At 47.3% G+C, this 13,730-nt stretch overlaps 2 protein-coding genes across 4 annotated transcripts; both read right to left on the reverse strand.

The window, feature by feature from the left end:
- Positions 1-6,110: 6,110 nt before the first annotated feature.
- Positions 6,111-10,560, reverse strand: VAMP1 (vesicle associated membrane protein 1). Of its 3 annotated transcripts, none has more exons than XM_062633137.1 (5): positions 10,468-10,560; positions 9,976-10,105; positions 9,022-9,180; positions 8,736-8,787; positions 6,111-7,778 (listed from the first exon to the last, which is right to left on the reverse strand). In XM_062633137.1, coding segments are annotated over exons 1-5 (399 nt in total). In that variant the 5' UTR covers positions 10,470-10,560; the 3' UTR covers positions 6,111-7,722. The 3 variants fall into 3 exon arrangements, with proteins under 3 accessions (XP_062489121.1, XP_062489124.1, XP_062489115.1); XM_062633140.1 differs by having other exon boundaries at positions 6,111-8,338; XM_062633131.1 differs by having other exon boundaries at positions 6,111-8,548.
- Positions 10,561-13,110: 2,550 nt separating this feature from the next.
- Positions 13,111-13,518, reverse strand: MRPL51 (mitochondrial ribosomal protein L51). Its single transcript, XM_062633143.1, is given in 2 exon segments — positions 13,111-13,281; positions 13,284-13,518. Coding segments are annotated over 2 exon segments (324 nt in total). The 5' UTR covers positions 13,510-13,518; the 3' UTR covers positions 13,111-13,183.
- Positions 13,519-13,730: the final 212 nt, after the last annotated feature.

Genomic DNA, 13,730 nt, shown 5'->3' on the forward strand with positions numbered 1-13,730 from the left:
CTTGGTTGACAAGCAGTCTCCTTCCTTGCAATACACCATACATGTGTATGTCCAGGTATTTAATTGTTTGCCAAAAAGCCTGGGATAAACTGAGGCTTGGCTCTCCCTGCTTTGAGGGGGGAAAGCAGAGGTGTCTTTGGCAGGACTATGCACACTCACAAAAACAGTATCTCTGCTGCCATGAGGTCCTGCAAAAGAGGATCATAGAGGTCATGCAGTGCCTGCTCCGCTCCACTCATCCCTTCCTTGGTACACACACACAGAGGGTTCGCTGAGGACTGTAAAGCACAGGAGAAGAGCTGCACGCTTTCATCTAAAATCCTTCCTGAGCAAGCTTTAGCCTATTGGAACAGACCACACAGGTAATCAAAGCTCAGACAAAGATAAGGCTCAGGAACTAATCTGGGGATCTTCACATAAGAGCACACATCTCTTGCAGTGAGCTTGCCATAGTATTTTTTACAAACACTAAGTCTTCTGCTGCAATGGTGTTTACACAGCACTTCATGGGGTCTCAAGAGAGCAAGGGTGATGTCCTTAACAAACACGATTATCCACTTGACTGGACTCACACACAAATACCAGAATTCAAGTGTATAGTTTAGGCAAAGACCTGGGGTACCATGGACCCAATCACATTGCAAACAGCCTTTTTTTCTTATGATTAACTTGGTTTTAAACTCAAAACTTCAGGTATTTTAAAAATTAAGGTAGACACACTGCCCTTGGGAGGATGGAGGATTTTACTGCAGCTTATAAACTGTTGCCTAATTCTTCCCTTTAAGATGCTAAACACATACTTGTACTGCTTTTGATTACCTAAATGCACTTTTCACTTCCCAGCAGAGAGTGATTTTCTTCCTCCTCACACCATGTTCTTTATTACAGAAACATTTATGGGTTTTCAAACTTTATCCCAGTGCTCAGCTGATGACCCTTGTTGGAAGGTGAATATGATGTCTCTGCTGGGAACAGAAGCAAGTGAGTCAGGGGGTGTCATTCAGCAAGGAGGGCAGCCCAAGCAGGAGGGGAAGCCCTGCAACTATGGGCACTTAGAGTTATGGGAGCACATATTCCCATGGGGGGCCACCACTGGAAGAAATCAGGACTTGTACAAACTTGATGAAAAAATCCACTTTGTGTGTTTATGGGTGATTTTAAGGGATGTAGAAGAGAGTGAGTAATGAAAGAATGAAATCTCAATCTTGACTTAACAAAGGGACTTTCATGTTCCGTAAAAACGCTGCCCAAGGAGCAGAGTTAAAAGCTAGGGTTAGTGGCTAAAGCAAAACCAACTTTGGTCACAATTAAAATAAGGCAAACAGAGGAGTTCGGATGTTGCATCCAGAGCCTGGTCCTGAATTCAAGTACTACAGACTGCCACCTTGGGTAGTTTCTAGCACATGAATGAACAAAAACCTGACACTGAAGCTGTTTGCTTCACAAAACCACCTCCAACTCAAGACAGGAGAAAGAACAGGTGGAACCTCTCAAATGGTCTTTGCATACCATAAATGTATGATGATTCACATAGTGAGCATGAGCTTTCCTCAATATCCAAAGAGCAAGACATGATTCTTCACATCACACAGTAGTTTGTAATAACCATAAAATTGATATGACCCACTGCATCACGCCTAGTCAAGTGGGTAATTGTAAAGGAAGATTAATCAGAGGCATAACTACTTGACACATTATGTTCTCTTCAACAGCATCCAGAAATATAGCTGTAGAAGAAGGTGATGCATTCCCTAGGGAAAGTTTGCACCATGTTCTCTCTCTCTTCTGGAAACGTGTCAAAATGCAAACCAGGAGCTTTGACTGATGAACTCAAAGTAACGGCCCCATTCTGGGTAGCTCTAAATCCAGCCTGTACAAACAAGAAGCTGTATGACAAGTTGGTAAATAGACTAGCTCTCCCTGTCCTGAGGGTCAGTGCAAAAATTGCCATCTTGTGAGAAAGCAGGTGATCCTCCCCAGAGGATCCCTGTATTTATGTAGGTGTATTTATGTACCTGATCCATTTGTAGACCACAAATGAATCAGCTCAACATGGCTGAAAACAACAGGAAAGTCCAGCAGTGCCAACAAGAGAGTGCAGAAAATGGAGTTTTTCCATTGAGAATGTCAAATATTAGAGGAAAATGGGGAAAAGTAGGTGTTTAGAGGGATTTGTAACTCAGCAAAAATACAAACTAATGGTCTGAGGTGGGGTGAATTTTTACTAGAGGATAAAGTTGAATGATGTAAATGCTTAGGAGTTGTAGGTATGTTAGAGGCATAGCACAGTTATCTGGAGGACATGGAAAACAGGCAAGGAGTAACTGTAGGTTGTAGGACACTGAAGAAAAGCAAGCTGCTTCTTTTTGTACTGAGAGGTTCTGTCGTGCTGGGGGAAGGCAGAGAAGTAAGGATACAAGTACTTGAAGGGAGAAGGGAAGTGCAGGAGAAAACTAATTTTGTGGATAAGTTGGAATATTAGAGTGGTTTGTTCTGCAGGAGTAAGCAGCACAGAAGTGAGTAGCTCCTCAATCTTAAGAGAAAGAATGATGAGGAGAAAAAGAAGGTTCACATGATGGGGAAACCACAGAAGAAGAGGGATGAGTGTTTAGGAGCTTAAACACAATAAGGAGGATTTGTGGAAGCGTTTGGTAGTGTTGAAATACAAGGAAGGAGAAGGGAGCTCTGCCAAGATATGGAAGAACCCATGGAGACAGGGTATAAAAGCCCCAGTGTCTGTGGGATTGCAGTGGTGGCAGGCATTTGCAAGTTGATTAAGGGTTAAGAGCATTTGGAAGTCATGTGATAGCAGAAAAAAGGGATACAGTCTGGGAAATCTAGGGACATTGAAGATTGAGGGCTCCAATTCAGATGGATTTGGAGCATCTGAGAAACTCTAAGAAAATCTAAAGTACAGGGAGACTGGGGGAACTGAAAGTACTGGAAGAAAGGAAAGAATGGGTCAGCCCTTCCAGGAAGGGGGAAAACTAAGGGAAACTAAGCACAGGATGCTTGAGAAGGCAGGGAATGCAAGGATGGGCAGTCATCCCCTGCTATGTGCTGAAAACTTGCTCCTTCACAGTGTGACAGTCACAGTTTGATAGATACCCAAACTATATTTCTTTTCCTATAAGAATTAAGGTAACAGAAGAAATACGTGGAACACCTCCTGTATGAAGAGCTCAGAACAGCTTCCAGTATCTGAAGAGGGCCTACAAGGATGCCAGGAAAGGATTCTTCATCAGAGACTGTAGTGATAGAACAAGGGGTAATGGGTTTAAACTGAAACAGGGAAAGTTCAGGTTAGATATAAGGCAGAAGTTCTTTACTGTAAGGGTGGTGAGGCACTGGAACAGGTTGCCCAAAGAAGTGGTGAATGCTCTGTCCCTGGCAGTGTTCAAGGCCAAGTTGGACAGAGCCTTTCACACCATGGTCTAGCGGAAGGTGTCCCTGCCCATCAAAGGGGGCTTTGAGCTAGATGATCGTAAGGTTCTTTCCAACCCTAACAAATCTATGGTTCTATAAGCAACACATTTAGAAGAACTAACAAGCAAACTCTGCTCGCTGGAGTGCTTAGATAAGCTGTACAGATAAGTGCAAGGTTTGTCTGCACAGGCTGAGGTCAATCCCAGAAGGAATTTGAGTAAAGGGTTACCAGGCCTTTGGGACAGGTTCAAGAAAATCCAAGGGGTGGAGATGTGCTACATTAAGAAATGAAGAGGGTAGCAATGCTGTTGGTGAAAGGACAGAGCAGAAGTACGGAGTTCAGGAACACACAAGCAGAATGGCTATGTTCAGTCTTGCAGTTCTTTATACTTGCCAATGTGCAATATTTAAAGGGGTCTTGTAAACATGAGAGAAGAAAGAGCCTTCAGCTTCTGATTACATGCTTAAAGGCAGTGAACTAAAAAAAGCTTAGTAACTGGAGATTATGGCAAAAGAGTACAGTTACTTAAGAAGAGTACAAGGACTCTTGGAAAAGCCTGGCAGGAGAGAACATGAAAAGGTCCTTTCAGCCTCAGCAAGAACCATTTAATGGGTCTGCAACAAAGGAAAGAATGTTATTCGGCTGTTCATATTGGGAACCCAAGGCACAAATAAGTACGTTCTGAAAGACTCAGTCTCTGGCAAAACAAGTCAAAAGATTATCAGGAGCATGGAGGCTGAAATGCAACTTTATTTTGGCCTGTAAACAGGGGAAGTTTTGCGGAGGAACTCAACTGCTTCTAAGAGGAAGCACTGTAGGATACCTAGGAGAAACACTGGGCTGAAATGTATCCAGACACAGCTGAGCTGCCTATTTTGTAAAACCTATATCCTTATCTGTTATATCTCTAAGTAAATAATTACTCTGAGAGATCAGAACAAAAGATAAAACCTCTGTACATCCCCATTATTGCTTCTCCAAGTTAAGACTTTTAACCCCAGTGGCTACATCAGAGCAGGGACCTCTGTCACTTCACAAGGAAGCCAGGTCCATTAAACAAGTGTTGCTACATTTCTACTCTGAAGTCTTTGGTCTTTCCCACCATCGAGTTACTTTACAGCTGACACAAGGAAAACAAAACTCCCCCACTGATGAAAGAATGCATCCTACTTTGACCAGTGCATCGGAACCTCAGAAAAGGCCAGAGCAAGGCCTACAGCATCTAGAAAACGTGAAGGTTTAAGACATTTAGGAACAGCATAGTTGAGACATTTCCCCCGCTAAATCTGAAGGTGCTGAAACAGGAGCTATGTGTTTAAAGACAGAGCTTGAATTTCTAATTCGACACATAAAGAATTACTCCACCAAAGCCTTGGCCTTGCTTTTAGTGGACCTTTACAGTCGTGCTTTGTTCAGGGTAAGACTGCAGGAACAGCAGCAGTGCTGATACTTTACAGGATGGCACCTCAGGAGGTGAGCTCCCAGCAGACCATGGTACTTCAGATGCCCACGTGAGGATTTATGGTTAGACATACAACTCTTTGCAAACACACACAACATGACTCTTGAGTTGGGCGCTGCCCTGGGGCAACTTTCCACAGCATGTTCAGCCCCAGCTTTGTGCTCCACATCAGCTTGCCAGCTTTAGCAAGCAAAGCACTCAAGTCCATACGTTTGGCTAAGGACTCAGAGACACTGTAATCAGTCTGGACGCACATCTGTTCCAAGGAAGAACTTTTCCTGCCTCCTTACATGAATAAGGCTGAGAAGTAACAGGAAGACAACACACAACTTGGCAGGAATTGTAGCATGACTAGTTCATTCAGGTTGTGCAGGCTGTACCTGTGATGTAGTTTAGGCTGTACATGGTGCTTTGATCCACCAGCCAACCCAGACACCCTCCTTTCCCAGCAAGGCTTTTGTCTTGAAAGAAACAGCCTATCTGCACTGCTCCAAATTCACCATATTATGGTTCAAATTGACCATACATTTTCTGGTATAATTTTGGTGATGTTTAAGACTAGAAAATGATTGATCATAAGGAGAGCACAAGCCACAGGGGCAGATAAGAGCATAAATACTTCATTTTAAAATAAGCCTGCACTGGACAAAGTGCATTTCCAATGGGCATTTCTTTTTAATGAGTTTCAAGTGTACAGTGAAGCAAAACAAGGCACTTGCCTTTAGTCCAGCCATGTTCCAAGATAGGCTGTAAACAGCACCCTACTCTTGGAGGTCTTGGAACTAGATGATCTTATACCCCAATATCAACATACAACTGTTTTCTGTGTTTAAGTATCTGACAATAGGTTACTGAAACCCAAGGCAACATACACTGAAGAAGCCTAGAGCTACCAGTAACACACCCTCCCATTCAGGGAACTACCTCCCCATGCATCCCATGTTGGCTGGACATTTGGCAGCTGGAAGCAGAGCTGGCTTGGGCAACCTCTTCCTGCAGAGCTACTGGTTCATACATCTTGTTACAGACTTAACATAGAGTCAGTCCAGTATGAGGTTCCAGTACAAGTGCAGCTACCATCATTGCAATAGAAACCCAGCCACTGCTTTGAGGGACAGAAGTTCAGGTGTATGTGTAGAAGCGACAGACAGAAAAAAAATGTCCCAAAACCAGTTTGGCATCCAAACCCATTCCACCCAATGACAGACCAGACAGACTCAATAAGGTGGTGAACTGTGTTTTTTAGAGACCATTTAAAGTACATGAGCTGATAACTACAACATGCCAGAGGAAATCACAGTTGTTTTTCTAGAGGAAGGAAATAAAACTGCACGTGCATGAGTGGCTGTAGTGCTACAGACAGCAGAGTCCCTTGTTTTTACTCAGAGGGCCTTGGTGATCTTTTTACCCCCATGCACAAAGACACAAAGGAAAGGAAAGGGAGCAGAAGAGAAGGCAACATACAACATCTAAGAGAAAGAAACGGAAGAGACAGCCTATGGGGACCTCAGCCCCCCCAGAGGAACAGGAGGTATGAGGCACCAAAGGCTTGTTTAGAAGAGTTCAAGAAAATTTTTTCATCTGGGGTCCTCAAGCTTGTATGCCCACCCCCTAAAATGATAGCAGTAAGCAGCGCAAGCAGGCCCTGGCTCCTCTTCAGTAGACGCACTTCTGACCATCCATCACATCTCAGTTCCACAGGGAATTAGGGAAGTGCTCAGGGGACAAGGGCTGCTTCACTCCACATCTTCATCTCTGCCCTCACTCAAAGTGGAGAGGGATGGAATTGCAGGGAGATGAACTCGATGCAAATGAAATGCTGGGGCATGGAAGTAAGCATGCAAAACCTCGCCCCTTCCCAGATGCCCAGTGAGGAGGAAAGTGGCCTCCCTGGCACACCCAATGAAACAAAAAGCATCTGCTCCTCCCATCTTTTGCACTTCACTCCTATCTGGGAACTCCATTGATATTCTCCTCTTATTCTCCTCTCACATTCCCTTAAGCCTAGACACACCCAAAGTAGAACTTCCTAAATTAAAGAGGTGCCCTCTTTCCAGTCTAATTATAAGCTGCAGCTCAGCTTGTAAAGAAAAGATGCACGTTCCTCAGAAGACTGCAGAAACTGAGGAACAGGGCACATTCAAGCAATTCACAACTCTTGTTAATTGTGATGGAGGAGAACAAGGGGCTTGCTTACAGAAAGCCACAGCATTCCATGCTGCAAGTTTATTTCCAGCAGAGACCACCCTGGATGTAAATTAAAGAGAGCCCATAGGAAGTAGGAGGATTTCAGTTTGATAGTCAAGATCTCTATAGAGATCTAAGCCTATAAAATGGGACATCCATTGTCACTTTGCAATATCTATGCCCAGAGCAGCATTTCCCTCCAAATCCCTAGCTAACCATTCCAAGGATTTTCTAACTCCTGCTGGAAGTTAGGGCTTTGTGGCAGCAGAAATGGAACAGGTATTCTTAATCAGAATGCTGTGTGGCTCATTCAGGGTCATCTGGAATACCTCCAGGCTCTTTCAGCCCCATCTGCTACAGAGTGGATTTCCTTTGACATTCAACCAGTAACAACAGCAGAATACCCATTCCTATTCTGCCACTACCCCAAAGTCTCCCAGAAAGCTACAAGCTAGTAGAAAGCCACAGCATCCTGGGTTGTGTCTGCATAGATAAGAGGAATATTTTCCACCCTGCACTAGACTCCTTACCATTGTTCTTTTGTTCCTTCTGGCAGGAGATTTTACTCCCATACCTGCCTTCTAGATAGTAAAAAAAACCTCTCCTTACTTCACTGTGTGCGGTCAGTTGCACTTGACTGAGGTAATCATGTAGGCTCTCCTTTATCATAACTGAAATGGCCATATTCAGACAGCGAGTCATCTGAAAATAAGGACAGGCAGAATCTCTCATGCTCATCTGTCCATGACTAGAGAAATCTAGATCACTGTAGAGCCTGGTCAGATGGCTCAGTACTGGCCAATGCAAACTAGCCTTTATTTCAGAAGCTTGATGAAAAGCTTAAGTCATGCTGCCACTCTTTTTAGGCAGAACACTAAAGAATCTCACATGCTGAAGTCCTTCATCCCTAAAGGCACTGCATTAAGGCATTCTTATTTTGCTAGAATCCACACAGGCACTAGTTGACAAACAGCCAAAAATAAACCAAAGAAATTCCCTACAGAAGAGCAGGAGCAATAGCTACCTGCTCCTCCTTTACTTCTCTTTCCTCTAAACTCTAAAGCTGCAGCAGCTGTTTAAGGCTAACCATGTTCAGTAGAGTGCTTCAGAGTCATATAGAGAAGACTAATTAAAACCAATAAAGAAATCAATGAAGAAGCTAGGTGGAAGGGAAGGAAAGGTTCAGGGATAAGAAGAGACAGGCAAGGTGACAGGACAGTAGGTTGCAGACTGAAGGAGGTGCATTCAAGTAAAAAAGTAGACTGGAGACAAACCAATACAGAAAGAAAAAGGAAAGAACAAGAGGGCAAGTTATACCAAAGGTCCCTCAAAGAGCTCCAAATTCCCCACCAGGGAAGGAACTTGCCAACCCACCCACTCCAGCGTAACCCCTCATACTTACAGGTTCACCTGACCTGGCAGACAGAATTTCCCACTTCTACAATGATGGCCACCCCCAGGTCCTTCTGTTACTATGTAGAAGTATACAGTTTCTAGTGTAAGTGCAGGAGTTCCAGCACCACCACCTCCCTTCCCCAAGGACTGAAGTTAATACTTATACAACCAAGACCCTCCAGATTTCAAATCTAAAAGAAAGAGTTTAAGGTACTGTAGAGTTGGTGCTTCTTCACTTTTGATCCTGAGCTTTTCAGTACTTACTTGCAATCACCACCACCACAATGGCACCAATCACTCCCATCATGATCATCATCTGGAGAGAGAGATTGTTAAAGAGTAATACTCAGACCAGACTGACAAGTTCACATCTTCTCAGACAGCCAAGGACCATAAGCCAGACCTTGAAGGTAGGACAGCCAAGACCTCAAAGTCTTTCCACACTGAAAAAATCCTAACCATTTGAAATTATTACACCCCAACTATCCTCTCAATGAAGACTAGCCCAATGTTCTTCTGATGAAGGAGATCATGGCAATGGGAAGCTCACCTTGCAGTTCTTCCACCAGTACTTCCTTTTGAGTTTTGCTGCACTACTTTCAAATTGTGAGGCACCAGCCTGAAGTGCATCTGCCCGGTCATCTAGCTCTGACAGTTTCTCATCTCGTTCCAGCACCTTGTCTACATTTACACACATTATATCAACAACCTGCAGAAGGAAGAACAGTAGGAGCAGTTGTACTGGTAAAGAGAGTTGAAAACAATAAGAGACAGGAATCTAACATGGAGATGCTAATAAGCAAAAGCTCTAAACATGGGAAAAAAGGCCAGGATAAAACATGGCTTTCAAGCCACTGCCTGCTCTGAAGAGAGGAAAAATTGGCCTCCCTCTGCACACACACACACACACACGCACCCCCGTTAAAGTATCAGTTCAAGTACACTTAAACGAGGTCTTCAGCCCCGCATTCTCACCTGTTTTTAAAGCTCTCAAACGCAGCAAACCTCAGCCACCCCCGTCATGAGAATAACCGTATGCTTACTCTCTGGTTATTGCAATGATTTACAGCTACATGCGGCTGCCCCAGTGAGGCATAAAGGCGTTACTGCAGGCCAGCAGCCACGCTACAGACACCGACCCTGGAAACTCAGGCAAGGGTCCCGGCACGTCAACACAATTCAGACTGTTTGCTTGAAGCAAAAGGGCAGGGATCGAGACCTCTTCTGGATGCGCTACAGGAGATACCAAAAAAAATCTAACAGGTCTGCTCCTTAGAAGTCATAGCTGGGATAAAGCTGCTTTTAAACATAAAGCAATCTCTCCTCCAGCCTCTTTATAGGTCTGCCACCACGATAACATTATTACTGCGTTTCTGGCACTGGCATAACAAGAGCATCCACCCCCTCAGCAGCAGGCGCCTGTCAAGAGCATCACTACTGCACAGCAGTAGCAGAGTCCAGGCAGTTGATGGGAAGCCAGCACACGGCTGGCAGAGCTACTGACCTCCTTCACCTGGGCTTGCGTCTGCTGCAGTCGACGGTTACTGCTCTGATTGGGGGGTGCCCCAGCGGGGGCCCCACCAGGAGCTCCCCCTTCGGGGGCCCCGGGAGCAGGTTGCTGAGCTGGGTCAGACCTAGGGAAATACATATGGGCTAAGAGAAAACCTAATGAGACGCTTAAGAGAGAGCACCCTACTCCCCAAACCCATCTGAACCCCGCTGCCCGGCACCAGCAGCAGCCCCAAGGGTCCGCAACCTGCCTGAAGCCCCCCGAACCGGGAGCAGGGGAGAGCCCAGAGCAAGGGGAGGGCCGGGGGAGCAGGAGCCCGGGGGAAGGAGGTGAAGGAGGCAGCTGCTGCAATGCGCCACTCGGCTCCACCGCCAGTGGCCGGGACAGGGGCTCTGCATCCAGCAGCCGGCCCGCCCGTCATTATCCCCCGCCCTCATCCCTCCCTCCCTCCCTCCTCTTCTCCGCCCGCCGCAGCCAGACACTCACATCTCCGAACCGGACCAGCACCCCCGAGCACTCCGCAACCAACTCCGCAACGGCGCTCCCGACACGGAAAAGACTTATAGTAGACGAGGCCCCGCCCCTAAGAGCAAACAGCCAATCAGAAGTGGCAGCGGGAAGGAGTGGCCGCAGGCAGCAAATCAGCACAGCCTTCTGGTTACGCCGCAGCCAATCAGCGCTCCGCGACCCTGGCAGAGCGAGGTGCCCTGCGAAGACGGTGATTGAGCCGAGCCCCGCCCTCTCCCCCGCTCCGGGCGTTTGAGAGGACTAGCAGCTGTGACTGAGCCTTGGGACACCCAATAGGAGCAGAGCCCGCCCCCACGGGCAGCGGCCGGGCCGGTGAGTAGCGGCGCTGGGGCGGTGCGCGGTGCGTCCCGCATCGCCAGCGGTCCCGGTAGCTCTGAGTGAGGGCTCCCTTTTAGGTGACGCAGGGCCTGAGCATGGTCACCTGCCCCATCCGGTTTCACCTGCGAGCCCGTGCCGTTACAGGTCCATAGTGTGTGTGTTGGCTCTGTTTAAGCCACTGGCCCGCTCCTGCCATGGAGCAGGGGGTAAGAGGAAGACCCAAGAAGTCCCCACAGTAGGCGTCTTAGAGCCTCTGCTGCCCGCTGGGGTAGCCAGGCTCCAGCAGCAGCCCCAAGGACAGTTAGGTGTTGCCCTCAAAAGATGTTGAGAAGCAGCCTGCTGGATCAGAAGGGAGGATGCATCTGTTCAGGACAGAAAAGGAGGCAGGAGAGTACTGGCACAGGAAGTCTCCATGCAGCACTTGGTGTGGTGAGTAGGGTGACAGGTAGAGGTTTGCACCTATGCTGAGCTGCCTTTTCACTTCATAGAATCAACCAGGTTGGAAAAGACCATTAAGCTCATCCAGTCCAACCGCTCCCCAGCACTGCCAAGGCCACCACTAACACATGTCACTGCGGCCCTCATCTACACGGTGTATGAACACTTCCATGCATGATGACTCCATCACTGCCCTGGGCAGCCTGTTCCAATGCCTGAGTACCCTTTGGGGAAGGAATTTTCCCTAATCTCCATCTAACCCCCGCCTTGGCACAGCTTGAGGCCATTTCCTCTTGTCCTATCACATATTACTTAGGAGAAGAGACCAGCCACATCCTTGCTCCTTTCAGGTAGTTCATAAGGTGATACAGACCATTAATAAAACGTTGTTTGCTTTTTTTTACATCAGATCTAATAGATCAGTAGATACAAATGACTATGTTACTAATTACAGCCTGGGAACCAAAAGACCATGGCTTCAAGGAAGGCAAAGACTTAATACAAGGTTGAGACGAGCAGATGGTTTGCAGGTAGGACTGTTAAGGGTTAAGGAGCAGCCTAGCACTAGCCTCAGCAGAACTGCAGGTTTTTAAGCTGTGCCTTCAGCCAAGCTGCCAAGGGACAAGTCACACAAGAAATTTCTGTAGCTTGGCGACCTTCTTGCCGCAGTCTGAGAACGGTTCCAATAACCATTGCTAATAACAAGATAGAGCTTGTGGATCTACTGGCCCACAGAGCCCTTGCCAAGTTGGTGCTTAAGGACCAAGAGGTGACAAAGGATACCAGGTACCTTTCTCAGACACTTTCCCAGTTTCTGACATACTTTCAGGCAAAGATTTGCTACACCCAAGGTTTGTGTATGTGATAACCCCCACGAGCTCTCTTCCAGGTGCTCGCTCCATCTCCGCTTGAACACACATGCATTTCCCGAATCCACAGGTCTGCCACCCTGCTCCTGAGAACATGGACTTCAGGTGCTTCAACAGAGACTTTGGCTACAACCTCCCTAAGGATTAAGACTTAAAATTCCTTTCATTCCCTGCTTCTTCCAACCAAGCGCTTTGGAAGACCGAGTAGCATCGCTCAATAACAAGATACATCTCAGCAGGTAAACTCTGCAATTACCTAGCAGCCAAATTAACTACTCCTGGAGAAGAGAGGCAAACACCTGCACATCATTCTGATGTTTCTGAAGTGTGTAACAGTCTTTGTGATGCTGGACTGGCAGGATGCCAGCTTTGACTCACCGTAACTTCTCTTCTAAGGGAACCAGTAACAGTTATGGAAAACTAGAAGCCAGAGTTTTTTAAAACAGTTAAGTGCCTGAGTTTCTTTTGCAAATCCTAACTAGATTAGAAACAAAACGCCACTTGGTCAGTAAGCATTATTAGCATGGGGTTAAGTCATCACCAGTGTGAAAGACAAACCTGTTCTTAAACCAGGTTTTGGTGCATTTCAACTAATATTTGGATCATTGACACTTAATTACACATAAATGCAGAGGGAGGGGGCAAGCAGGAAGATGTTAGCAGTCACTCTTAGTTCTAACTTGAAAATTCGGTTATGAGGAAAAAGATCTAAGCTGGAGCATACTGAAATTGTCAAGTAGGACATCAGAACCTGAATCAGAGACTGAAAGCGTGTGAGAAGCACGGCCAAGAACTAGAGGACACTCAGGTCAAGTTCAAGGATGCAGGCTGGAATAGGTATTTGTGAGAAATATGTAGGGAAATGATTGAGGGGCCAGAACTTGCACAGAGGAGCTCAGGCCTGAAGCAGAAGCAGGACCTTGGTACCAGGCCAGAAATGCAGAGTAAAGGTTGCAGAAAACACCAGAAACCCAACTGTGTGAAAGCTGTTTTTATTCTGACCGCGACAGCACAAAACCATGCTGCATATATCAAACCCCCAGTCAGTCCTAACGGTGCTTCCCAGTGCGATTGAAACGCTTGTACAAGTACCGGATCCTCTTGTTGAGTTTGTGGTAGTCCTCCATGAACATCCGATCTCCCACCACAAGGCTCGTTTTTCCGTCCACCGATCCACCTGCTGGCGCTTCTGGGGTTCCCTGATGCGGATAGGCCGGGTGAGGCCTGCCAGGGGCGAAGACAGCGGCACGGGGAGGCCAGGCCGCACTGGCCCGCACAGCGCCCCGCCGCCGCTGCTAATGCCCCGCTCGGCGCGGAGCAGGGGCGCGGCGCAGCCCAGCAGGGCTCGCCCGGCCGCCCGCACCAGCGCCGCCATCGCGGTGACCCGCCGTGTCCTTCCGCTTCCGGATCGACCGCAGCGGCCGGAAGGGGAAGCAGAAAGACAGGGACCGACGTCACGCTAACGGTCCAAGAGGGCGGGGAAGCCGCTGATTGGGGGAGGCGCTGGTCCTGCTGAGCTCTGATAGGCCGGGCAAGGGGGCGGAGCCAGGCGCTGGCGGCCAGCGCGCGTTGTTTGGTGTGCTGGGGCCTGCCCGG

This window comes from Pezoporus occidentalis, unplaced genomic scaffold (genome assembly GCF_034315485.1).
Source record: "Pezoporus occidentalis ecotype Australia unplaced genomic scaffold, CSIRO_AGI_Poc_V1 ctg111, whole genome shotgun sequence".
Classification (NCBI taxonomy): Eukaryota; Metazoa; Chordata; class Aves; order Psittaciformes; family Psittacidae; genus Pezoporus; species Pezoporus occidentalis.

Excerpts from the sequence above, each read along its gene's own strand:
- VAMP1 (XM_062633131.1), bottom strand. Across the intron at positions 9,181-9,975 it reads CGCAAGCCCAGGTGAAGGAG|GTTGTTGATATAATGTGTGT; the intron begins GTCAGTAGCTCT and ends TTCCTTCTGCAG. Across the intron at positions 8,788-9,021 it reads ACTGGTGGAAGAACTGCAAG|ATGATGATCATGATGGGAGT; the intron begins GTGAGCTTCCCA and ends CTCTCTCTCCAG.